Here is a 25106-nt window from a genome sequence, read left to right as displayed (position 1 = left end):
TAAGGAACATGTTCTTGTTTCACTGGCTGAAGCAAGCAGTGCGGACTCAGTGGACAGAGAGCCTCATGGTGTGAGTTTTATTGTTTTGCTACAGATTCAGTGCAGCAAAGAAGGTCGAGAAACACAGCAATGTCACATAGAAAGGAAAAAACAAATGCCAAGCTGCAGTGTTTCTTCATGACTGAGTTCACGTTTCTGCACGTAGATTCAATTTTTAAATAAAACCAGTCACTAAACTTACCTGCAGTGAAATCCATTATAAGTGTCTGGATTGCTGCCTCCTAAATGTGATCTGCAGATTGTGGTCTGTCAGATATCAGATGATGACACATGAACAGCTCCTTAAAACCCTCACGCATAAACATAAACAACCAAGGAAAGAACAAAATGAAGAAAAATAAAAACATTCAAAGTGAAGCTTAAGTTTTATTTAGCAGTACATAAAAATCACTGTGGCGATATCCTACAGGGTGATCACTGAAGTGGAATTTCTTGTTAGGTGGCCATTGGATTACAAAGAAATCTGAAAAGTATTACAGTTTGCTTTTAATATACAGACCATCCAGAGCCATTACTTTTTTGTCTGCACTGCGGGCAAGGCTGCACAGTTACAGAATCCCATCAGAATTCCCTCTGACATTGTGTATCGATTCAGAAATTAGATTTCAGATAAGTAAAAGAATCCATTTGCAGAGATGTAACTACAAATTTGGGATCACTGCAACATCTGCGTTTGTTCCTTTCTGCAGTATAAACCATGCTATCATCTTCAATTAGTGTATCAGAAGTTCATATGACAAGCAGAACTTCACCTTAACTAAAAAGTGAAGAGATTTGGCAAGTTTGCAACAACTAAAATGTATCTTTTTTTTTTCCCTTTTCCTGCTTCTCTGAGGTGCTTTTTAAACAAGTTAAAATAAATTTATGGCAAATGAACAGTATCCTGCATTGGAGAAATATTTTCTTTGCATATCAAAAAACTACCAATTTTCCCTTCTATTATTCCTAGTCATATTTCATGTTGTTGTAAAGAATTTGGTATACTTCATCTCAGCCAATAAGTAATATATTAGAATATGAACAATATAGGAAAAGTAATAAGGATTTTGAAGTCAGTATTTTATTTGGCACAACAGTATTAAATAAGCTGATCATCCTTCTGCACTACAATTTCATGTTTATAGATCAAATTGTATTTTTGGACAGCAGTTACATCCCACCTTTGATGAGTATAGCTACATATTTTAAAAATGCTTTGTATCATATATTTCAAAGAATATTAAAATAATTGTTGTAAAGCAAATTTTCATTATTCATTGAGGTAAATGGGAAAAAAGATGCAACAAAAATGACTGAGAGGGATCCTGGGTTAAGGAACAATCCTGAATTCCCTATTCAGGCAACAGCATAAGCCACAAACAGGGATTTTGCCAGAGAAATGAACTCACAGAACAACTGTCACCTTTCAGATTTCCTTCAAATCAATGCTCTCACATCTCAGGAGAAAAAAAGGCATCTGTGAATGCAAAAGTAGGAGCCTACCTGTCTGTAACATACAGTCCTTTCTAACCTTTCCCACCCTTTAGGAGTTCCACATCTTGTTCCAGTCTAATGCCTCCTCACAGGCAAACGTAACAACTGAACAACAATCATGTAGGTCCGCGAGTTACATATACAATTACAGTATAGCAATATCCAAATTTCAGCAAAGTCAGTATAATTTACAGTCAGAATATGTAGGAACTGCAGAGGAAACCAATTCCTCAATCCATTATACAAAACAGTTTGCTGAAAATATGAAGAAATCTTCTCCGGAGAGAAAAATTAACAAAGTAGAAAAAAATAAAATGCACCTTCCTTGAATTTTATTTTGACTCATCCTCTTCATCCACAAATTCAACTAGTGGAGCGTCTCTATTGGCCTGGGCACCTTCCTGGAAATTAACCTTTTTTATCACTCCTGCCTTTGGAGCCCTTATGGTGTGCTGCACAGAAACACATCAACAGGCCATCACTAGAGCGGTTTGGTTTGTCCCCCCCCCCAAATGCTAATACATGCTAATATTGCTCTTCTGGTGCAATTAGAAAAGAATGCACTGAATTACTTCCTCTGACATGTATATTTATTTTAAACCTTCTTTTAAAATATTATCCTAGTCATTTTGCAAGTTTTATTTTCTCATCAATATGTATTTTGATAAGTATACCTGGGACAAAAAAGCTATATAATGTTATATTTTGAAGTATAAAGAGCTAAATGTTATTTTACTTCACTAATACTATTTGTTATTATAATAAATACTGAGCAGAAATAATACAGTTTTAGTCCAAATTGTTAATCATAGAGCAGATTTATCCCCTTAAGAAGAAGCTGCAGATTCACTGAAGATATTTTTGCTCACTGGCCAGGAAGGGGCTTTATTGAATAGATATTTGGCAACATCCAGATGAAATACAAATACAGCTACTAGTGACAGTAAAGGAATAACATATTTACATTACACACCAATCCTCAAATTGCTCTACTTGCTATTGTATCAGGTTAGTTTTCCATTGTAGCTTTGTTTGTTGGTAATTTTCTACACAGGGTTAATCTAATATCAAAGCGTTTAATATCAGATATTAAATCCTCACATCTAAGCAAGAATTCGTTTAAATAATAATTTGCTTTTTTATATCTCAATAGCACTGAAAAAAAGAACTACTCAGATAATGTCAGACTGAGATGTCAGCTGGGGAGGCAGAAACATTTAGCGTCCAATTGCAAATAATTTGGGTGTAACTTTTTTTTAGTGCACACATGTCGTATTTCATGTAACTTTAGTGTAATTTACAAAAGGGCACAATAAGTGAAAGGCAAATTTTCTCAACAACATTAATTCTGCTGACACAATCTGGTTTAAAATAAACTAATAGTCCAAACCAAACCGGTTCAGGCTACAAAGCTGTAGTTCAAGCAATGTGAGCCATGGTCGAGCAATGTGACAGGATATAATGGCCAAAATACTAGTCCACTGAATGCCACATGGACAATTACACAGAATATTTAGTGTACTCTTGGTAAAACTTTATGGAAGTAATAATAAAAATACTATAAACAAAAAGAAATATCCTAGGCATATTTATAAAGTGACGATTAGCTACATTTCTGCCTGAAATAACTGCTGGCTTTCCATAGGCTTATATCCTGACAGTCACAAGAGAGATACTGAGTTTTCTGCTAGAAAAATGAAAGAATTACAGGCTTCGTGGAAGGGGAGACAGGGACTGACAAATCTAACCAAACGAATATTAAAACATCTGCAGAATACTATGGATTATATAATCATCATTGGTTATTAAAATAAGAGCAAACATAATCCTCTAAAATCTAGTGAGACACACTTGTTCTACAGCATATAAAGCGATGCTGACATCTGCAAGCTATAATCTGCATCATACTTCAATAATGCAATCAAAAACGATTAAATTATGAACAGGTTTTTATTTTCTCAGTAATTAAAACCTTTTATACGTCACTCACCTCCATTTTCATAGCTATCATAACCATCAGAGGGTCTCCGATCTGAACTTTATCCCCTGCTTTAACAAACACCTACAATTCAAGAGAAAATTGGAAACAAATAAAAATCACACATCTGTACCATTAAAAACCAGCAGGTGGATCTTGGCGAGCACAACCCCCTGACTGACGGTGGCTTTGCAAAACCAGCCTCACAGGATCTTTGTTATTGTTGAATTGGGTGTCTGAGTTCTCCACATAATACTCAAGGGGGTCAGAGGATCAGTAACAGCTAACGGGATGACCAGGAAGCCATTTATTTATCTAACAAGCAGCATTAGAAGAGACAATATATGTTCTACCCTTTCTGTGCTTAAAGAGAGAGAGAAAGCCCAGAAGCTCTTCCTGGAGCCAGTCACTAAAGCTGTTTTCAAAACAAAACCCAGAAAGATTGCAGGAGACACCTGGCTTTTCCACAATAACTCTGATTTAGAGTGTTCACTCGGTATGTCAGAGATCCACGTTCAATGCACTCTACCCTGTGAAGGGCTTCATGCCTTTTATTGTTAGCAGAATGATTAAACCACTAAACTCTCCTGGAAATCTCTTTTGTTTTGAAACTTTTCCACCATACAGGAAAATACACAAGACTTAATGAGCTAAAGAAAAAGAAACAAAAATGGAAACAGAAGCAGTCAAACACACAGCTTAACAAAAAAGGCATTTCCAAATATTTAATTTTTTTGCAAGTCCATCTATCGTCTTGTTCTTTTGGTCAGATGAAATGGATCAAAAAGCCTGTAACACTGCAGGGAACTTTGACTTAGAAAGTAATTAAGAAAAAATTACTCAAGCGGTAAGATTAGTTAAATATTCAGATCTTCCAGAGCTCTCAAAAGAGAAGACGAGAAGCCTGAAAAAACTCTTGAGTGGCTGCTAAAAAGTCAGAATAAATAGAGCTTTTTCCAACTGGGAAAAGTCACCCAGGACTGACACTCTGGCCCTGATTCTTTCATGGCAGTACAGGAAAAAAAAGCACCATTTCTGGAAGAGTGAACTTGGATATGTATCGGATAATTAATTTCCTATCTGTATTATTATAATTACCTTCTCAACTGTGCCTGTCATAGGCGCTACGGCACCACTTTGCATTCCCACCGAACTCACTGCAGACAAGTACTTGGGTACGGGAAGGCCAATCTGAGCGCTGCCTTCCTACGGAAGTAAAATCAATGACATCTGAGTTAGCAACATAAAATAACAGCACTAGTACACGTGCTGACACACAGGGAAAAACCAGACCCAGCTTCAGGCAAACGAGCCAGCTGGTTAGGGTGCCAGCTGAATGGGGCCAGGGCATCAAAAAGGCTGTGGGTGCGTTTAATAGTTCGCCAGTGCCCAAGTCCTTAAAAGCCACACCTGCTGCTGCTGAGGATCAGCAAGGAAGGAACGACCCCTGCGAAAAAGAGACTCCATACAGACCTTTGTCCCAAACCCACACCTTCCCTGTTCATACAGCACAGAAGGTTTTACAAAATGAGTAAAGGCTGTTTGCACAAGGAGTAGGCAGGTTGCTACAACAAGACAGACATTGGCATCTTCATCGCCAAGCATTGTCAATGAGTGTTTCTTAATTCACAATGAAATTTTAATGAAAAATTCTTACCATTACTGAAAATCCCCTAATTCCTCAGACTTGCTACCCACTTTTCCAAAGGCTCATTGTCCCCCATATCCTACCCATACCCTAAAATTCCTGTGACTTCTTTGAGATCTTCACCTCACACTCCACTGTGATACCACAGATTATTTTTTAATCATTTAATATTAAAAATTAAACACACTGAAATTAAAAAAAAATCAGTTACAAGCACTTTCAGATAATCGTCAGTTTAAAATAACTGCTACTGTTCTACAACAAACTTGGGATATTTGACCATTTCAATATTTTGTGTTCTCCCCTCCCAAGCCATCATTTGGAACTCTGATTCATCTGAATTTATTTTATAACCTTTCTAAAAGCAATGGATGTTCTCACTCACTGACCATAAGCAACTAACTTCTAATTACAGCTATAAATCAAACAAGTATCAAAACATTATGGGCCAATGTAACAAGTTGAAATGATGACTCCCTTTGACATTCTATTGAAATTTATATTGTTTATTTACATGGATTAAAACTCTGAAATTTTATACTTGTGATAATAAAGAAAGGAACTTTACCGGAAAGAAGAGATAAATGGTGTTGTCCAAAATGACCAATTTGGACTTACACACTGTTCCATTTACTGAAGACCTCAAGTAAACTGAATCACCTTCATTGAAGATCTCTCCAGAAATCAGGTACGTTTTATCTTGAATCTGAAAGTTAAATGCTTTTATAAGGACAAAACCTACCCCTTCACGAACAATAAACCAAAAGTTAGTGTTTGCAGTATACACTCATAACCTGTGATTCTTCACAGATAATTCTGGAATTAAAAATATTTTTTAAAAAATCTTATGTATCCTTTATTTGTCAATTAACAGAATGAATTCTGTATCCACTGCAATCAGCTCACAAGATCAGCTGATGTGCTCTCTGAGGACAGTTTTTATCACAAACTGTGCAATAGCACTCAGCAAAATACAAAGGTATACTATTTCTCAGAAAAAAAACAAACAAATAAATAAACAAACAGAATATTCTGTTTAGTGATGCTACTAGAATCTGGTATTTTTAATTTGTCCCCACATCTTGGCTTCCTTCAAACAGACAAAATCCATCCTGTTCACTTCACATGACAAGTTTCCACAATGCTTTCCAAAAGACAGGTAACTTCCTCACTCTTGGAAGCTTATAATACAAAAACCACAATATATTCAAGTAAACCTACAAAGGAGCAGAAGAGAGCAGTAACAGGGACAGTCTCAATTAGACACCAAAAGTGCAACTAAAAGACCAAATGGAAAGTTCATTTATTTGTAGGTAACCCTTCCACCTATGTCAATGGAAACCACATCTCTGCCACAACTTCAGAATATAAAAGGCAGTATGAATATGAATATAAGTTCATTACATTTAACTGATCTTTTTAGCTGTGAGGAAAGAATCAGAGACTTGCTGATCTTTCCGCATGTTATGAGATAAAATTAAGTCTTCATTTACAGAGTCACATACTTTTTTCCCCACTGACTGACGACCTTATAACATGCATTGAAAGGATACTGCTGATCTGATGCTGATCCCTTGAGGGAAGAAAAATCTTTTGCTTGATCACTATCTAGAGCAGGGGCACAAATGAGGGCAACACTGGGAATGTTTGCCAGTTCCATGGCCCAGCAACCTGCTCTGGCTGACCGGCCTCAGGATGGGTTTGGTAGCACTGCAGAGGCACCATCTTCCTCATCATCAGCTCCCCATTCTGCTTCTCCATCCCTTATCTCCAGCTTCGCTCCACTTCCATCTCAACCCCCATTTCCCTCTTCCTTGGGAGTCGACATTCTCCCCATTGCAATTCCCTCCCCAAAAAGTTCCACTCTTCATTCCTTCCAGCCTTTCTTTATTTTTTGCTGACATTACTTGTATGAGATAAGCCTGAAATGTAAAAGCTCTCCTGCATTACATATGTAATCAATACACTCAAAATAACCTGGGTATTGCTTAGGGGATGTGGGTTATCTCAATATTCATATCAGTAGAAGTAAGGGTTTGAGTTAACCAATATGTGGTTATACACACAAAAGCATAATATTTTTCTCACTATTTTTCTAGCACACTCATCTCTATGCAGTCTAAGCAGTTCAGAAATACTGACTTATAATTGGCCTTTTCTGAATATTGGAAACAAGAAGCTGAACTATAGAGAGACTGCATTCTCAAGCATGCAATCCTCCTGCGTGCCACACTGGACAGAAAATCCATTTGACTCAAGGTGATGCAAAAAAAGCTATTCAACACTGCAAAACACAACCCCATAAGCCACACAATTAGAGACGATCACACATGCACACACAAAACTATCAGTGTTTAAAGAGTTGTATCTCATAGGATCTCCATAGTGTAGACAGAGAAAGAAGCCAATGCTATGGGGCATCATTCAATTATTTAACCAAAAGATTTACTACTCTCATCATTCCTCAATCTCATTTGGTAATTGCTTTTTTTATTGTGAAGGTGGAAATTGGAGAAGTGTTATCTTACAGACAAAGCTCTAGAAAGCTTTTATTTATCCCACAGGAGATCCATCTCATGCACAGAATAAGGCAGGAGTCCTGCGGAAAAAAGTCTTTTTAAATGCAGCTTTAAATGTAACTTCCAATGTTTTAGACAAATTTAAGGAAGAGAAAAATAAAGAGTAAGATCTTTAAAAACTTGAAAAACAAATGCTTTTCTTAGCTTTAGTTTTCAAAAGCATTTTAGTAGCTCTTCCATGCCAATCCAGGATCTAGCAAAAATGATTTCAGGCCAAAACAATAGTCTACAACAACGGCTACAAGCAAACCAAAAACAGAATCCTGTATCAATAACTATGAAGCAACTTTAGTAACAGTTAATACTGAGAGAAGCCTACATGAAACTCATTCTTCTTTTATCTAATGAAATATCCAGAAAAAAGGACTTGTACCTGCATATTGTATGACCCTTCTTGATTGTAACTTACAGCTACATCCACAACTGTGCAATAAAACAAAGTAAGTGTATGTGAGTAGATTCAATTATAGCATCTGAAGAATAATGACATATAAACAATATTTAGCATTTCTTGATAAAAAAAGACTTACCAATACTAAGAAAAGAACAGGTATTTTCAAATTAGCTTAGTACACACTGCAGATTTCATATTGAATTCTAGACAATTTGTTTTTCAAAAATGAACACCTCATATTATGACCTGAAATCTATATTAAGTTATCTGGACAGAAACCAGATTTTTCACAGGAAAAAGTACTGAGCATTTTCACACCAGAGTGAAGCAAAAAAAAAAAAAAAAAGTCAACGGCACTGAGGTCTTAAAAATCTCAACCTTACTCATTTAAATGATGTACATTAGTAGCATCATTTGAATTTGGTTTATATCCCCTCAAGATTTAACAGTGTAGATTAACCATACAATTCTGTGAATTTCCAGATTAAATTGCATTAAAATCATACTGCTTCTATTTGCTGTTTCTTTGCCTGAATTTTCAAGCACCAATCAAAATAAGTAGCTATAAAACATCTCCTCTCCCTTCACACACTTTTTATTAACTTACCGCTTTCCCCATCCAGCAGAGACAGTTTTCTAGTATAACACATATTTATTCTTCTACCAGTGCTGGATGCAAATGGTGAGAATTTATCTAAACCACAAAATACACAGATACATTACTTTCATTCTACCTTGACAGAACACAATACCTAGAACTTACACCATAACAATCAGTGTCCCACTATTACTACCATCATCCTTATCTGCTTATATTGCACATAAAAACTGGGGAACCACCATAATAGATAGTGACAACCCCTCACTCAAGCTTCAGCACTGAATAACTGAGGCTGTGTAACCTACAGAAAACATGACACTAACCACAGCACTCACTAAGAAGAGGGATATTGACTGTTGACCATAAACACACCCTTGAACAGGACAAGATAGCACATGAATTAAACTGCAATGCAGCAGATTCAGATTAACCTTTAACTGAAAATTCCAACTGTAAGAGAAGTCAAACATGGCAGCAAACTGCCTGGGAAGATTGTGGGGTGTTTCTGTTACTTGGTGGTTTTGAGAATGGATCAGATTTACACCTATCCAATACTGAGTGACCAGTTCATTATCTCTCGAGGCAAGGGAATAGTGTATAGGAATCTTTCCAGTCCCACTCTCCCATTTTTCCAGGATTAAGTGGAAGACGATATAAAATTAACAAGGTTGTTGGCAGCATATATGAGATTTATATGAAGATTTCATTAAAAGCAATTGCATGTCCCACTGGTATAGCCATTAACAGTGTCAGAATTCCGGAATGTTCAGCTCCTGGAGGGCTGTTCATTCCATTAAACCCCACTGCCTCTCCCAGCCTTAGCAGAGGCAAACTCCACCTCTGAAGACCTTGGGCCAGCTGTAGGGATAATAGTGACTGATACTCACTGCTCATGCCTGTAAAGAGCACACAGTGACACTGACCATGAATCCCAAGATCTTTCAGACAGTGCCCATCTGAAGTGCTGTGGGAAGTAGCCTGTACCTTACAGTGGTGATATATTCAATATTCAATATCTGCCCCTTAACAAAAGTGACATCTGTTCTGCACGTAAATATCTGACAGATGCCAGAATGCAGAACCCTGAGCAGATACAAAGTAAGGCAAAAAGGGAGCACGCAAATTAAATAATTGCACATGAGCTCACAGCACTGTCTCATCCAATAAAATAAATCAAAACAAAAGGACGATCCTTACCATTTGACTGATCTCTAAAAGCATCTGTTAGCATTTTCTCTTTCAGTATGAGTCCTAGAGCTGCCTGACACAGAACTTCAGGTGGGGTTGCCTTTTTGGTTGGAAACAGTTCATCATGGTGCTGAGGAATGAAATTAGTGTGCACAATTCCAGCCTCAAACTGGGGGTGTCCTGACAGGCTCAGTAAGAAATCAATATTAGTGCTTAATCCTACAATCTGTAAAGAAAAAGAAGCACATTGCCAAATTGAAGTTATGAATAAATATACATCTTTCTGCTCAATTTGTGCATAGATAGGTGAATCTTTCTTCAGACAGCACCATCGAAACACAAAGGTTACCAATAAAATGTAATTAATTCAAGTGGTGTGTTTCATTACCAATGAAACCATTTGTTGCAAAAAGAAAAACAAACAAAAGTAGCCTTCTCAAAAGCACTCCGTTTTCAGAACTCGGCCTTTGCCCACTGTTAAATCAAAGATTTAATCAAAGTTTCCCAGCAAGGGTAATGGGAGGTAATTTAGGAAAAAACAAACACCACACACCACAAACAAACAAACAAAACCAAAACCACCAAAAACTACTGTTTTGAAAATTCATGCTCTGAATATTTAAAATAACATTCCTAATATGAAAAGTGCCTCTTATTAAAAAGGAGTTATAATAGTTCCAGATGGTCTGTATTTGATCTTTCAATAGTAACAAATGAGAACGGTGACTTCATAAATTTACTAGATACTATTTGTTTTCTGCAGTGCAAAATACCTATGCAGACAACAGGAAAACACAACTAATTATTTTAGATAAATCAGTGAAACTGGTAAATATATCGTGCTGTCAGCACTTGTTGACAGAATTACTAAGAAAATTCTGAAAAATCCACAAGGGAATTATTTTCTCCCTTTCACTTGCAATAATTTTCATTTCTAACCAAAAAAATAGTGGGCCAAACTTTTTCAGTACCTCAGTCACATTTAATTTTCTGATTTAAAAGTGTAAATTAATTCTATATTAATAATATTGTCTCACCTCAAGTCAAACCTTAAATATACAGATATAACACCTGTAGTTTTTATAGGAGAAAAAGGGACCACTTCTTAAATACAACTGACAACATAAAAAACCACTCCATTATTTCTTTACCACATGGTTCAAAAAAGTAATTCCTTTTATAAATTAGAAATTACAAGTAAACACCATCTAACACAAACTCCACCTACAAATTCCTTTAAGTTTGAGAAAGCTCACGCCACAATTAAAAACGTTGTTTGGCCTTCCTCTTCTACAAAGTCCCAGCTGCATCATCCAGCTGAAGGTATCGCAAACTTTAGAAAAAAACCTGTGTGTAAAACTGGACTTCACGCTTATCTCTGCTCACCCCCCCAATGAAAACAGTTTGCAAATTAGGAAAAAATACAGGCTCTGCAAACAAATAACAAATCCGAAACAGTAGCAGCAATGCAGGCTCCCTCTTAGAAACCACTTCTGTTTCACCGCAGTATTTTATCCGTATTTTGCTAGCTCAAGATCTGAAATCATACTGGATTCCTTCTACTTACATTATATTGACGCAAACTGTATCGCAACTTTCTCAGTGCTGCTTGACGATCCTCAGCCCAAACAACCAGCTTTGCGATCATCGGATCATAATGAACAGAAACCTCATCACCTAAAATATATTAAAAAAATGCTGTAACACTAAACCAAGTTATTTCTGAAAGCTGATAATGCATAGTACTGCACCCATATGGCACTAAACACTGACACAATTGATGGCCACATTTCCCTGTGTCCTTAAAGAACATTAATTATGTAACCTGGCATTTCAAGCCCAAGGACAACTTCCGTACAGACTTTCGTAGAGGTAACATTACTCAAATTCAGTTTTCTTTGTTGCAATCAGAATGCAGGACTGATAAACTGTGATGAGAATATAATCAGCATGATCCAATGGACAACATTTGGATACAGGTAAATAAAGAGGTAAAGAAAATATTCAGCGATTGACCCAAAGTACTTGGAAAACCACAAGGAAGAATAATTCTGTAGAGATTTGTCTTCATAACTAGACCCTGTCAGATAAACTTCTTTAGGCCAAAGAGGGAAATGCTTACAAAGAAAAGCTTTTGATGTAAATATTTCTGATTACATCCCTGCCTTCAGTTCTACCTTGTCGGACTCCAGTTTCTATTCTGGTGAAACGATCAGGCGGTGGGGTGGATAAGTGCAACAATGGCCCAGCCCCTGGCATAAAGTTATTATTAGGGTCTTCAGCATATATTCTGGCTTCAAATGCATGGCCCCGGAGCAGAATCTCTTCCTGCATTAGGGGAATCTTCTCTCCTGCTGCAACCTGAAAATAATAGTTATTTTTCTTTAGTGCAGGATTAATATTCTGGAGTCCCAAAGTACGAAATATTGAATATCTTTCTTCTAAACATGAACAACTAGAAAGTAGATTTAAAAAAAGCACAAGGAGAAAGATGTGGTAGGTCATAAAAGGCTAATTCTGAAGTTATGCCTTCGTTTTCTCTGGGAATCATCAGTCAAAGGACTTTAAATTATTATTGTGTAAACTGATCTCCTAATATTTCACACAACTAAAACATAATGGAACTTCTTTTTTTTCTTCTGGTTGTGTCAAAAATAATTAAATGTTTAAGTTAAAGCCTGGTCAACCAAGACAAGATTTTTTTAGAGAAAAATTGCTCCAAAAGCAGATGATAAAATGGATTACAAGCAGCCAGCACTACTGGCCTGGGCTGTTGAGTCTTCCATGTAATGTGGGACTTGCACATTTAAGGGAATGTTTCTATAGGTGGATTTCTAACAATTTGAGAACCTTTAACAGGGAAGGAAACATCATTTAATTACTCAAAGGAATTCACATCACAAATACATGAATACCAACAAACACCAGCAACACATCAGTTTGACACTGAAAAACCAGGGCTTTTAGGGACAAAATAATGAAAGCAGCCTGCTGTAGTTAAGCAGAGCAGACCCTTCACCAGGAAGTAACACAATATCCATCTACACGGGAAAATACAAGTTCCTATTAAAAAAATTATAGCAACATTTCATCTTGTTTTGAAGTGTCAGGAGTTTTCCATACTATGTCTTCTGTGCCCAAACTACAGATTTCAGCAGAGACAGCAGAATGTAATTTAGTCTTTAAAGAAACAGCACTATACAGATTCACAAAAGTACTCTCTCCAAGAACTAACGGACATTTTTTACCTATTGGCTGATTAAGCCACACAGTAAGACAACTGAAATCTTTCTGCCTTATCTCTTTCTTCCAGTGTTGTTTGATCCCTGCTCCAACTCAGCACTCAATGTTCAATTTCTATTCACAGATGAGGAAGACAAAAGTTTCTCCTTTTTGCATCAGCATCTGTCATTTTATTTTTCTGGTTACACAAACACTCCCCCATGCTATCTACTTCAGCTCAATGTGTGCTGCTGTCCTCACTGCTGGATTGCTCTAACAAGAACTGGTTTTCATTTGCAATTCGCCAAAGTCCAAAACTTCTTGTTATCACTACATGTGAGTAATCTCCCTGCAAATTGGGCGTGTGAGGAAATTGCCTGTTTCCAGTCCACACTATACAATTATTTTAGAATGTGACTATACTGGTATAACACCAGACACATATTTTTGTGAAGAGTTTTCCTCCTACAGCCTGATGTAAGAATGATTTTTGGGCCAGAGATACATTTGAACTCAAGTTTTAAAAAATTTTGAGCCTGGTAAGGGAAAGATCAGGACCCTACTCCTCCCAATTTCCACATTCTCTATAGCCTCTCTAAAGTGCTTTAAAAAACCCATTTTTTTTCTCTATACAACTACAAGAATACTTTGTTGGAATTCAGAGCATCTACACAATGCTCTACGATCAAATACAGTAATACAAGATGTTCCTTTGGAGCAAGGGAAACTCTACCCCATTAGTTGAACAGGAGATGAGGATCTGAAAACCCATCTGGTGTTTCATAATAAATATCAAAGAGTACTATTCACCAGACAAGAGGAACTGTACACATAAAATCCATTAACACTTACCCTAAGCTGCCATTCCACCAAGTCTGTTCCAGTGATCATCTCTGTAACTGGGTGCTCTACTTGCAGTCTGGTATTCATCTCCATGAAGTAAAAATTATGTTGGGAGTCCATAATAAATTCCACTGTTCCTGAAGCATTTAATAAAAGGGCACTTCAACAAAACAAGACTTCTTCAGAATGGGCACCTAAGATACTTAATTCACTTATGCTAGGACAAGACTACTATTTCTAAATCAGATACACTGAATTTCATTAAATCCTATACAAATTATCTTAAAGGGTCACGCAATTGAGGTCTGAAAACAGAAGGGCTGTTTCCTTGCACATTTACATATCCTGTGCTGTTTATCAGCCACTCTACAGTAAGAGCTGCATTTGGTAAAAAGTGCATCAAGACTCTTTAAACTATTGTGTATATGTATAGAGTGTGTAATTATGTTTTAAAAATAAGTACCCAAAGCAAGCAGTGAGAAAAGAAAGTCACAAATAGTTTTAGCAGGTTCTTTTTGATTTGGGAAACAGTGTGGGCTTCATAGTGAGTTGTGTTTTTCTTTTAAAGGCTTTACCGTTTCAATATATTGTTCTTTGTATGTTGAAATTATTTTTCCCTTGCTCCGCTCAAAATTAACAACATTCATAATGCTCACTTCCCAAAAACAATCTAGTTTCCTCAATTATCTGCTCTGATTTTTTTTCTTTCTATTTCCAGCTGCCACCAGTCTTGAGCTCAGCCCAGGTATGCTAATTCAAATTTGTAACTACATCAGAATTAACTATGTGATGACTTTCTGAAACCTCAAAAAAATTGGGGGATGTGTGACTTATTCTAAAACAATCACACACCATTTGCCTTGAGGCTTGAAGTCTTACTAAGTTAAAAGCACATCTCTGCAGCAGCCATTCCTCCACAGACTTACCTGCTCCCACGTAATTCACTGCTTTCGCTGCTTTGACAGCAGCTTCTCCAAGTCTCTTTCGAACTTCAGGATTAATTCCTGGCTGTTAATAACACAAAAGATAATAAGTTATTGTGAGTGTTGGTGTTATTAAATCTACTATGCATGAATATTTTGTGGTATTTAGCAACTGTACCGAAATCCTTATCAATGTTATGCTTGAAATTTGCATAATTATTTTTCTAAGAATCATTTTCCTAAAAAAGTAATTGTTTTCAATTAGAACAGGTATTGAGAATTACAAATAAATTATTATCTGCTAAATAAATTCAACGGGGGTTAGCAATTACTTCAAAAATATGTCGGTTCATAAAAAATATTATGAGAACTTTCTGCTCACCCCTGGTGCCTCTTCAATGATCTTCTGATGTCTCCTTTGCACACTGCAGTCTCTTTCAAACAGATAGACTGCGTTGCCGTGCTGGTCACCAAACACCTGGACTTCAACATGCCTGTTCCATAATAATAGATGTTTCAATGTATTTCAGTAAAGCCCCAATCCTGTGACTGACATCACCCAAACAGACTCTGAACTTGTACACAATCCTGTACGTGTCAGTAGGACTTCTTCTAGGTTCAAATGTCTGACCTCAAATAGACAAAACTGTAGAAAAGAAGGGGCTATTATGCAGGATTTCAACTGGTTTGGACTTCCTCAGTCCCCTAAATGAAACTGGATTCTAAATGCAGTGAAACCTCACAGGTCGTAAGATAAGCAAGATACGTATCTAAAGGCTGCTACCTCTTTATTAGTTCTTTTTTTATAATAAAAATAAAACCATTTCACTATTATTTGATAACAATGATTTCCCTCCGAATTTTCTGTGTAGCAATTCACAAGGGGCAGCAGCCCTGGCTCAGGAATCACATTGTATTTTTCAACATGCCCTTTCAGAGGACAACTATTAGGTGGCAGAACTTCGTTCTATGTATAAAACTAACAAAAATGTGTAATCATTCTGATAATCCTCTGATGCTGGCAAAAGAAATTCCCCAATAATTTCATTAGATAGTTCTCATGCCCACCTGGCAGCATAAGCAGGCCTTCGGTTTCTTTAGATGAAATGCTTTCTTTATAGTGATGCTTCAAGAAAAACAGATGTAAAGTTCAAGAGTATCAAACAGAACTCTGAGTTCTTTATAAAAAAATAAACTAGCTCAGTTTCACAGGTCAGGCATGAGCTAAAGACTACAACTTCTGTTTGAAATATCAAACTAGAGAAAGATTAAATAACCAGTTTAAGACAGCTGAAGGCAGCAGAAACACCACAACCGTCTGACTCAGGTCTGAAGTTTAACTATTATAAAGGGATTTTTTTCCTAGATGTAAATCAAATTTAGAAAGGTCACTCGAGAAGGAATATCAGTGTCTTTAAATGTCACTGCCATGTCTCTGAAACAGTGGTAATTTAATTCTTATCATTCAAAACAATGTCATTACAAGAAATTCAATACATTATAAACAATTTTTACTAAATTAACACCTGCCGTAGTGCAAATAAAACATACAAGACCAATTTTCATCCTACCTGTAAAACAGCTATGTTAATGTAAGAGTGGAATATATTACAGTGTACATTTCTCACCTTGGATTATCTACAAATTTCTCAATTAGCATTGCATCATCATTGAAAGACTTCTTTGCTTCTCTCCTGGCTGATTCGAGCTGGTCCAGAAACTCCTTTTCTGAGTGAGCAATTCTCATGCCCTAAAATACAGAAAAAAGTATATCTAAATGTCTAAAAATATGATATGCATAAAAATCCTCGCTGCACGCAAACAGCAATAAATTAGTTTAATGATAACACTTTTCCCTTCTTTCTTAAACTTTAGCAAAAATTGTTTATCAACTCCCAGTAAGATAATCCCAGCAAGTCCCATTGAAAGTGCCATAAAAAGTGTAAAAACTAGATATTACCATTCCATTGATAGGGATGAGTACAAATTTCTATTTTATTCTTAAATACCATAGAAATTTTCCAAGGTTGGCAAAGAAAAAGTGATTTCACTAAAAACCAAATATAGCTATTTTTGAAATAATTATAATTCTCTATAATGTTATTTTTATAGAAATTTATTTCAGACTAAAATCAGATTAAACAGGAAATTCATGGTACATTAAAAAGTGTCTGGACATCAAATATTTTAATAGTGCTCTAATCACTTATAACGCAACATTTTAAACTGTTAGGAAAAAAAAGAGAGAACACAGAAGCTGTCACAAAGTAACAATTTACAGTAATCTAATTTCACACAAACAGATCCACAGAACTTTTCTGTTTATCTGAATTTCTGGAGATCCACTGAAATAAACAAAACTCTTCCATTTCATATCAGCTACTTATCTTGTGCCTGACTGCACAACAAAAGGAAATGAGATTTCATAGTGCTAGACTGGACATTAATAATAAATTTTAACAAAAAGTAGTTTTCCAGTTCATTTTTAAAGATTTCTTTCAGAATATTCAGTTACGGACACCGAGACACGACAACTTGACAGCACAGGATGAACAGATTAGCTCTTTTACCTTTCCTCCACCCCCGCGAACAGCTTTAATCATCACTGGATATCCTATTCTCTTGGCATGTTCCTTCAGACACTCATCTGATTGATCTTCTCCATGATAACCTTCAACAACAGGAACGCCAGCAGCAGACATTATAGCTTTGGAAGTGCTTTGACAAAACAGTTTTATGTTTAGAATTATAATAGCTTTTTTTTTTCTTTTACTTTAAGCTCCAAACCTGTATATGTTCCCAATATTATTTCTCCTCACAAAAGTAGTTCCACTGACCTCAACGGGACTATTTGCATTACATGCAATTGGATTGTAATTAATCAAATGCTTCGAACAGGGATTTTTTTTCTCCAAGGCGTCCACACAAAAGCAGCAGTTTCAGGCTCACTGTTCTTTCCTATCTTTTGACTCATGTTACAGAGGTCAAAACCTCACATTTTCAAACTACAACACTGTGTCCTGTCAAAACTGTATTTAAAGTTGTACAAAGGCACAACTCTTTTCATGATACAGGCTGTTACACTCAAGTGTAACAATAACTTCAAATAGACATATGAAACTAGTTAAATTAGATAATGTCCTCTCACATCAGGAAGTGAGAAAGAAGTATTTCTCTGAAATTAATATTACATAGTTCATGTGTTAGTAATAACCTTATTTCCATATTCTTGATTTATACTCTATACCCTGGAAACATTTCTTTGATCTGAGTAACTAAGAATATGATCCTCTGTGATGAACAAAACTTATCACTCCATTTTATATGAGCCACAATAACTCCTGATGATATGGTGGGTGTTTTCCACCATTCTTTTGACCAATATACATGACATCCAATCTGACCGCTAAACCTTTACCTATATAACACTGCAATGCCCCAAATCTGGAAAACCGGGATCAGTTAGGTATTTAATGACCAAAATCCTAAAAACTGAACAATCTTGATTGTTTCTAACTCTGTAGTAATCCCACATCTCCTACCCTGAAGCTTATCCCTTTGAAGAAAGCCATAAAAACAAAAGAGAAAGAGAACCGATAGAATAAAACAATTACGGAGCGACTGGTAATTTGTTAACAGAATTAGCTTTGCCAAACTGTAAACTGCATAACCAAGTAACAAATCAGAAATAGATACCTCTTAATACCCATATCTCTGATAGCAGATGAAGGTGGACCTATGAAGATGATTCCCTCTTGCTTGCACAACTCTGCAAACTCTGTGTTTTCTGAGAGGAAACCATAACCTGGATGAATAGCCTAAAATAGAATAACGTTACCAGCCTATTTTTATATCAGTTTAGCTTAGAAAACCCTGAAACTTCAGTAGAGTGCTAAAGAAACACAAGATGGAAACACCGTGGGTAAAAATAAAGAACTAAAGAGTAAAGGAAGATTTAAAGTCATTATTTCCTTACCTGTGCTGCTGAGACTTTTGCCACCTGCATTATTTTCTGCATAGCCAGGTAACTCTGCTGGGAAGGTGCTGGACCAATGCAATATGCTTCATCTGCCTGTTGTAGAAAAAAATACACATAACACAGACCGTTTAGTGAATAATAAAAAGCAAGTTTAACTACTTCTGAACTCATTATATTGCTTATCAGACTGCGAGCATGCAACAGTTTAAATCACTGGCTCTCTTCATGGGGAGATTCAACTGGGTGAAACAAATTCTGACTTTCTTCCCAAAAATCAGAGTCCATTCTCTAACCCCCAGTGGCTACTTCGGAGTTAGAGCCAAACCTCAATGCACTTCCTGAAAATTGTTCAGCTGTCGAGACAGAGACTTGGCAAACTTCTCATGGATTCAAGGAAAACCTGGAAGTAACTCTACAGAGGTGAAAATCAGTTGCTTTAGCACACACATCTACTTTCACACTGAACTTATGAATGAGAAACACTGTTGTGCATGAGCGTTAATCACGAATTTAATATACTTCACCATTGCTACATGCATGGAATTCCTGTCTGCTTCACTGTAAACTGCTACAGACTTCACGCCCATTTTCTTCGCTGTTCGCATCACTCTGCATGCAATTTCTCCTCGGTTTGCGATAAGAATCTTTGTTATGTTGTGACCTCCTGTTTAAAGGGATGAAGCACAGTAAGCAATTTCTAAAAGAAATCCTTAAAAACATTCCTGAGAATAAAGACATTTTAAAATTCAGATTTCTCTTCCATCATTTATACTGTTTATGCATTTTTTCCAATAATGAAAAAACACATGCTTCAGCCAAAGCATTTCCATGCCGGTCTTGGAATTTTTTCCTTACAATCCTTATGCTGAAATATGTTCAATTTAAGACTTTTTTTTTCTTTCTACAGTTCAAGAAATACATTCTAACCCTAAAACAGCAAACCTGATGCTCATATATTTACTGTGTACTTTCCGGACCACCTAGGAAACAATTAACGCCTGTTCGCCTCCCCAGCAGAAGTGATTCACAATTCTTTGAGGGGCACTATTCCCCATTGATACATAGTGACAAAGACATAACAAGGTACGAGGATTTTTTTTTGGGGGGGGAGAATGTCTGTGGTGGTTTTGTTGTGTTTGTTTTGTTTTTAAACAGCAGTTTACAAGCATCTAGCTTCTATTGAGCCTCATGACAACAGCTTAACACACCATACAAGGCCAGCACAGCCAGAGACCTCACAGGCAGAACTAAATAGCTTAAAACTAACTAATAAAATTAAAATGTATCTCTGAATTCTATAACTTTTTAGACAACGTGATAACAGGGAAAGCTTAAATCAGTTTGCTAAATATTTTTTACTTTCCTTCATATATTGTTTAAATACCATTACGCCTAAAAAATAGTTCTCACAGACTCTGCAACGTTTGTCTCAGAAAAGGACTCAGAGGAGAACATCACAAAAATAAATAGTTTTCATTGAGTACACCTAAATATGACAAATAAAATTATTCAAAATGTTGGCTACACATTAAAGATTATTTCTGTTAGGTACGCTATAGACTACCATTTTCAAGAACTATACAAATATTGAATATTTACTTTAAAAAAAAACCTACCATTTTTTCAACAACTAATGTTGTAAAACTAACTGTAAAACCATCCACATTACAAAAGCAATAACGGTGGGGTTGTCATATGCAGGGACAGGAGTTGGACTCGATGATCCTTGTGGGTCCCTTACAACTGAGCACATCCCATGATTCTAAAATCAGCAGCTAAAGAAGTCAGATTTCCTACCTATCGTTGAGGCCCATTTCACAAATCTTTGCACTTGGTTCCATTGCCTGTAGAATTATAAACACACAGAAGTGTTAAAAAAGTACATGAAGAAGGGGCAACTAAGATACTGCTATTTTCAACCGGCAGAAGGACTAACGTGGCTGTGAAGCTTTTGATACAACTACTTATACAGAACGTATTTGAGTACAACAAGGCAGGTTAAGCAAACTTAACCAGATCTCTCATTAAAAGGGTTTTCATTTAGACACAACAGAAAAAAGAAACTGTCCCTTTGCTTTTTTTTTAAGCAGAATTCCAATTGAAATAGTCAACATAAGTTGGTTTTTTTTAAAAAAAATAAAATATCTAGCCAACAGAATGGGCAACATCTTGTGTTTATTACAAAGATGTCAACTTTAAGTATTCAGGAAAAAAAATAGGAATAATCACAAACCAGAAATGGTTAAAAAAGGACATAGGAGTTGTTTATATACGGTGCAAGCAAGAGCAATGTGAAAGATAGCAAGAAAGAAGAGCTATGAAGAATTCTGGAATATAAGTTAGACCTCAAACTAAAGTACTGAAGAAATCAGATAAAGAAGGCTAAGTGGCTGGAAGAAACAGTAAAAGTAAACTCTTGGAACTGTTCTAATTAACATATAAACCAAATTTGGAATCTCAGATCAAGTCCAGCAATTTTTAGACAATGTCAGGCAAGAGGACAGGAGGCCTCCTGGACACCACACAACCAACAGCTCAGTTTTAATAAGGAGAGGGGGAATGGGGGCATTTCCTGAACTCCTGATAAACAACCAGCTGCCAGGGCAGCATCTCCTGCCCAGGACAGCACACAGGGGCGGCCACAGCGGCTCCTCGCCCTGCTCGCCAAACCCAGCACCCAGGACAGGCTCATGGAGTCTGTACCAACTGCTAAAACGATGCTTGAAGCTCTAGTTGGGGGTTTTTGCTCTTTCTTTCCCCAGAGGAGCTCGGGGTAACCGAATCCCTCACACACACGGCACCGAGCAGCGGCTCCCTCGCTGCTCCCCTTCCCGCTCCCCCGGGCCGCCCGGCTCCAGGCTCGGCCTTGGGCAGCCTCCCCCGCGCCAGGCCCGGCAGCCGCCGCCAGTTCCCCCCCGGGCGCGGTCGCTGGGTCGCTGCCGCCTCCTCCACCGCCGTTAACGGCGGCGACAGCGCGCACCGCCCCAGCGGGGAAGGCGGCGAGAGGCGCGTTGGACGCCCCGGGCAAAGCGCGGGGCCCGGCGCGCCGTGTTTCGCCTCCCCGCACTCACCGCCGCCGCAGCGCCCAGAAGCAGCAGCCACCCCGCTCGGCCGCCAGCACCAGCGCCATGTTGGGGAGCGCGGGGGGCGGCGGGACGGGGGTGTGTGCGCCGGGCCGGCCGGCACTGGCTGCCTCGGCGGGGCGGGGAGCGGCGGGGAGGAGCCGCGGGGCGGGGACGGAGCGCTCGGGGGGCTGGTGGTTACCGCCACGGAGGGCCCGGAGGCGGTTGTGTGGTCGGTTCTGAGCGATCTGGGAGACGGGGAGAAATGGCTGCCTGGTGGGGCAGTGCCGGGAGGACGCGCAGGGGCTGGATGACACCGAGAAACTGGGCAATGAAACGGCAGATCAAATAAAATTCATATAAATGTGAAGTGATGCACGCTGCAGGACTCCCGGCTTCGTTTATAAAAGCACAGAGAGGCGTGTTCTTCAGAAATTGCACCCCGGGTTGTAACAGAGCAGCGACGAGAACCGTGGGGTGGCTGCGGTGGGCGCGGGGCCCCCCGGGCACCGAAACCTCCCTGTGCCCGCGCTGCCCCCAGCTCAGAACCGGCTGGGAGGGGGGAGGTTCGGACGGTTGTGGGACCAGCACATCCCGCCCTCCGTGAACAGAAAACAGGCCCAGCCGGTGCGGCTGCCGCGGCCCCGCAGGCCGGTGCTCACCCCGTGAGCTCCCGAGGGGCGCCCATGGGGACCTGCGCCTTTGCACAGGCCTCATCTGGCCGGTTTTGTTTTCCGTGTCGAGCTGGATCCCTTAACACAGAGAGATTCACAGTGTGAATCACGCAGGTCACCTCGTTTGTCTCAGTCACGCAGATTTCCTGAACCGAGGTTAACAATAGCGTTTGGATAAACTGATCCTAATAGGCTGCAATAGAGCATTTCCAAAGGAGTATGTCACATGAACATGATTTTAATATTAACTATATAGAGAAATAAAACGAAACAGTGGCACTTAGTCAAAATAAATATTTAGAGTTGCCGTTTCCATAGCAACCATGCTTTTCCACCTAAGGAATACACACGCTATCATTTGCCAGGGTGGCAGTGTTACCGCTGCAGGAAGCAATCGTCTTGCCAAAGTAACAGGCCCAGGCAGGAACTCTCAGCAAAGCATATTTTATTAACGATTTTGCAAGACAGGGTGTTCTACCTAAAGGCAGGCACACAGAATAGGGCAAAAAGCCCCTGCTTATATCTCCCCCAAATCCCAGCTGCAAATTCCCTCACCTGTTCCCCACTGGTTGGTACTGCAGGGTTTGCAGACTACCTGATGCCTGCCTCAGTTTACCTGTCTCATTCATCTAATTCTAACAATCCCCTCTCCTTATTGATTTATTTAAAATATGGTTTCCTGGCTTTTTGGTTACCCTTCCCCCAGCTTAACTTTTTAAATACAGTAATCAGTTTGCATTCCGGGATTAGTTCAAAGAGACTTTGTTTTACATTAAGGATTCACAGTCTGATGTCTCTCAGTCCTTCCCCCCGTTGGGGTCAGGTGCCAGGTCTCCAGTTTTGTAAAAACGACATTCCTCCTTCAATGGCTCCTTACACCATGTCTTACATGTTCTCCATACTCTGAAGCATTAACACAGTTTCTTACATAAAGGGCATTCTTGATATGCAGGCAACCTCTGCTTGTTCTGCTGCTGCTGTTTGTCATTCAGCACAGTGACCTGTCACAGCAGGGACTGAGAGGCGGTGGCAGGTTGAACGGGCTCCAGATCAGCCTGGGGAAATTGTGTGGTCCCTTGAGCCAGACTGCAAGAGACGGCAGGTTCAGCACTTGCTCTGAATATGAGGTTTTAAATGATGAATTATTAAGTGAAGCTACAACTTTTCCATAATTCATTATCTTAGTTCTTCTCCAACATCATGTGCTGGCAACATAGTTCCTCCTTTTGTCTTTTAAAATCCAGATTTTAAAAAATTTCAGTGTGTTAATTTGTCTCTAAACACAAGATGGCAGCATTTTGTGTAGTTTGTCATTGACCATGGGGAAAACCAAAGACATTTTACAATACATAGAACAGAGGTGATGGAGGAGTTTATACTTTGAAGAGCAGAACTAATGGAAGATGCAAACTCATTTATATTGCAAATCTGCTCTTGCTGACGGCATCCTGCAAGCATGGCATTTAGGGCTTGCAAAGTGAAACACATCACCAGATTGTAAATACGGGTGTTTGAAAGTGCAATGGAGAAAAATGGAAATGCAGAAAATAATCATTTTCTCACTAACACCGGTATGCTTAATGGACACAGACAGAGGCACTGTGATGAATGTAGTGATATACTGAGTAGGTTGGACTGGCAATGTTTTAAATTTTATTCTGGAAGCTTGGCATATTTTGAAAGCTGCTTTAGATTAATGATTTGAGTACTTTTCTCATTATTATCCATGAGCAGACTGCTAAAATCATAATTTGTTTGAAATATGAATTCATTTTCCTTGAGGAGATTAAAAAAATGTCATTCCGTGGCAAAACAAATGATAAGCATTGGCTGGACTTATGAATCATATTATTTGGAAATTTCTAATGTATAGGAAAGCCCCAGCAAAGCTGAGGTTCAGAGCTAAGGTCTGTGTCTCTAATCTGCACAGATTTTCTGACTGAGATTGAACACTCTCCTTTTTTCCAACAGCCATTTATTTTGTTTCTGCATGTGGGAAATGCAACCTACTCCTTTTCAAAATTTTGAAGAAAGAGTTAAGTAAGAAACTGAGCCGATTAAATGATAATTTAATAAAAGACTTAGTATCTACCAACTTCGTAGGCAATAAACCTTGCAGAAAAAGGGAAATGCAGGGTTTGTGACGTTTTGTGGCTACCTGGGAAAGCCCAGATGCTGGTGGAAGCCCAGGAGTGTGTGCATTGCTGTGGCTGCTGAACTCCAGACGTCCATACCCCTGCATCGCTGGCACGCAGAGGCCACAGCCATGGACGTGAGAAAGTGTGGTCTCCAAGTGTCTTGTTACCTTACTAGCAAGGGTTGACTTAATAGAAATCTTTCTCTCCTCACCCTTGTTATTTTCTCCAAATTGATGCTTTATAAAAAAATATTTCTTTTTTTCTTCTAGACACTCTGATTCAAAAATGTTTCTCTGGTGGAGTTGAAACCTTTGTGATTCTGGGGCAGCCCATGGTGTGACCTA

The 25106-nt window shown here is 38.3% G+C and overlaps 1 protein-coding gene across 1 annotated transcript; it reads right to left on the bottom strand.

The window, feature by feature from the left end:
* Positions 1 to 349: 349 nt before the first annotated feature.
* MCCC1 (methylcrotonyl-CoA carboxylase subunit 1) lies at positions 350 to 22047 on the bottom strand. The gene is made up of 19 exons (XM_082055906.1): positions 21960 to 22047; positions 20686 to 20732; positions 19413 to 19552; positions 18886 to 18981; positions 18606 to 18727; positions 17480 to 17627; positions 16538 to 16659; positions 15292 to 15403; positions 14913 to 14994; positions 13996 to 14123; positions 12099 to 12282; positions 11489 to 11598; positions 9931 to 10147; positions 8740 to 8826; positions 8112 to 8161; positions 5728 to 5865; positions 4610 to 4717; positions 3524 to 3595; positions 350 to 1985 (listed from the first exon to the last, which is right to left on the bottom strand). The coding sequence occupies exons 1-19, from the start codon at positions 22016 to 22018 to the stop codon at positions 1866 to 1868; spliced, it is 2142 nt and encodes a 713-aa protein (XP_081912032.1). The 5' UTR covers positions 22019 to 22047; the 3' UTR covers positions 350 to 1865.
* Between the last annotated feature and the right edge of the window lie 3059 nt (positions 22048 to 25106).

This window comes from Streptopelia decaocto (assembly GCF_964273445.1).
Source record: "Streptopelia decaocto genome assembly, chromosome: 6".
Taxonomy (NCBI): domain Eukaryota; kingdom Metazoa; phylum Chordata; class Aves; order Columbiformes; family Columbidae; genus Streptopelia; species Streptopelia decaocto.
Note: the sequence above shows the minus strand (reverse complement) of the source record. Positions and strands in the feature narration are given on the sequence as shown.

Coding starts and splice junctions, on each gene's coding strand:
- MCCC1 (XM_082055906.1), bottom strand. CDS start 22,018: ATGGCGCTGGTGCTGGCGGCCGAGCGGGGTGGCTGCTGCTTCTGGGCG. Junction 19,553..20,685: donor GAAATGGGCCTCAACGATAG/GTAGGAAATCTG, acceptor CCCTTTAAACAG/GAGGTCACAACATAACAAAG. Junction 8,827..9,930: donor TTTTAGAGATCAGTCAAATG/GTAAGGATCGTC, acceptor TTTGTGGTTTAG/ATAAATTCTCACCATTTGCA.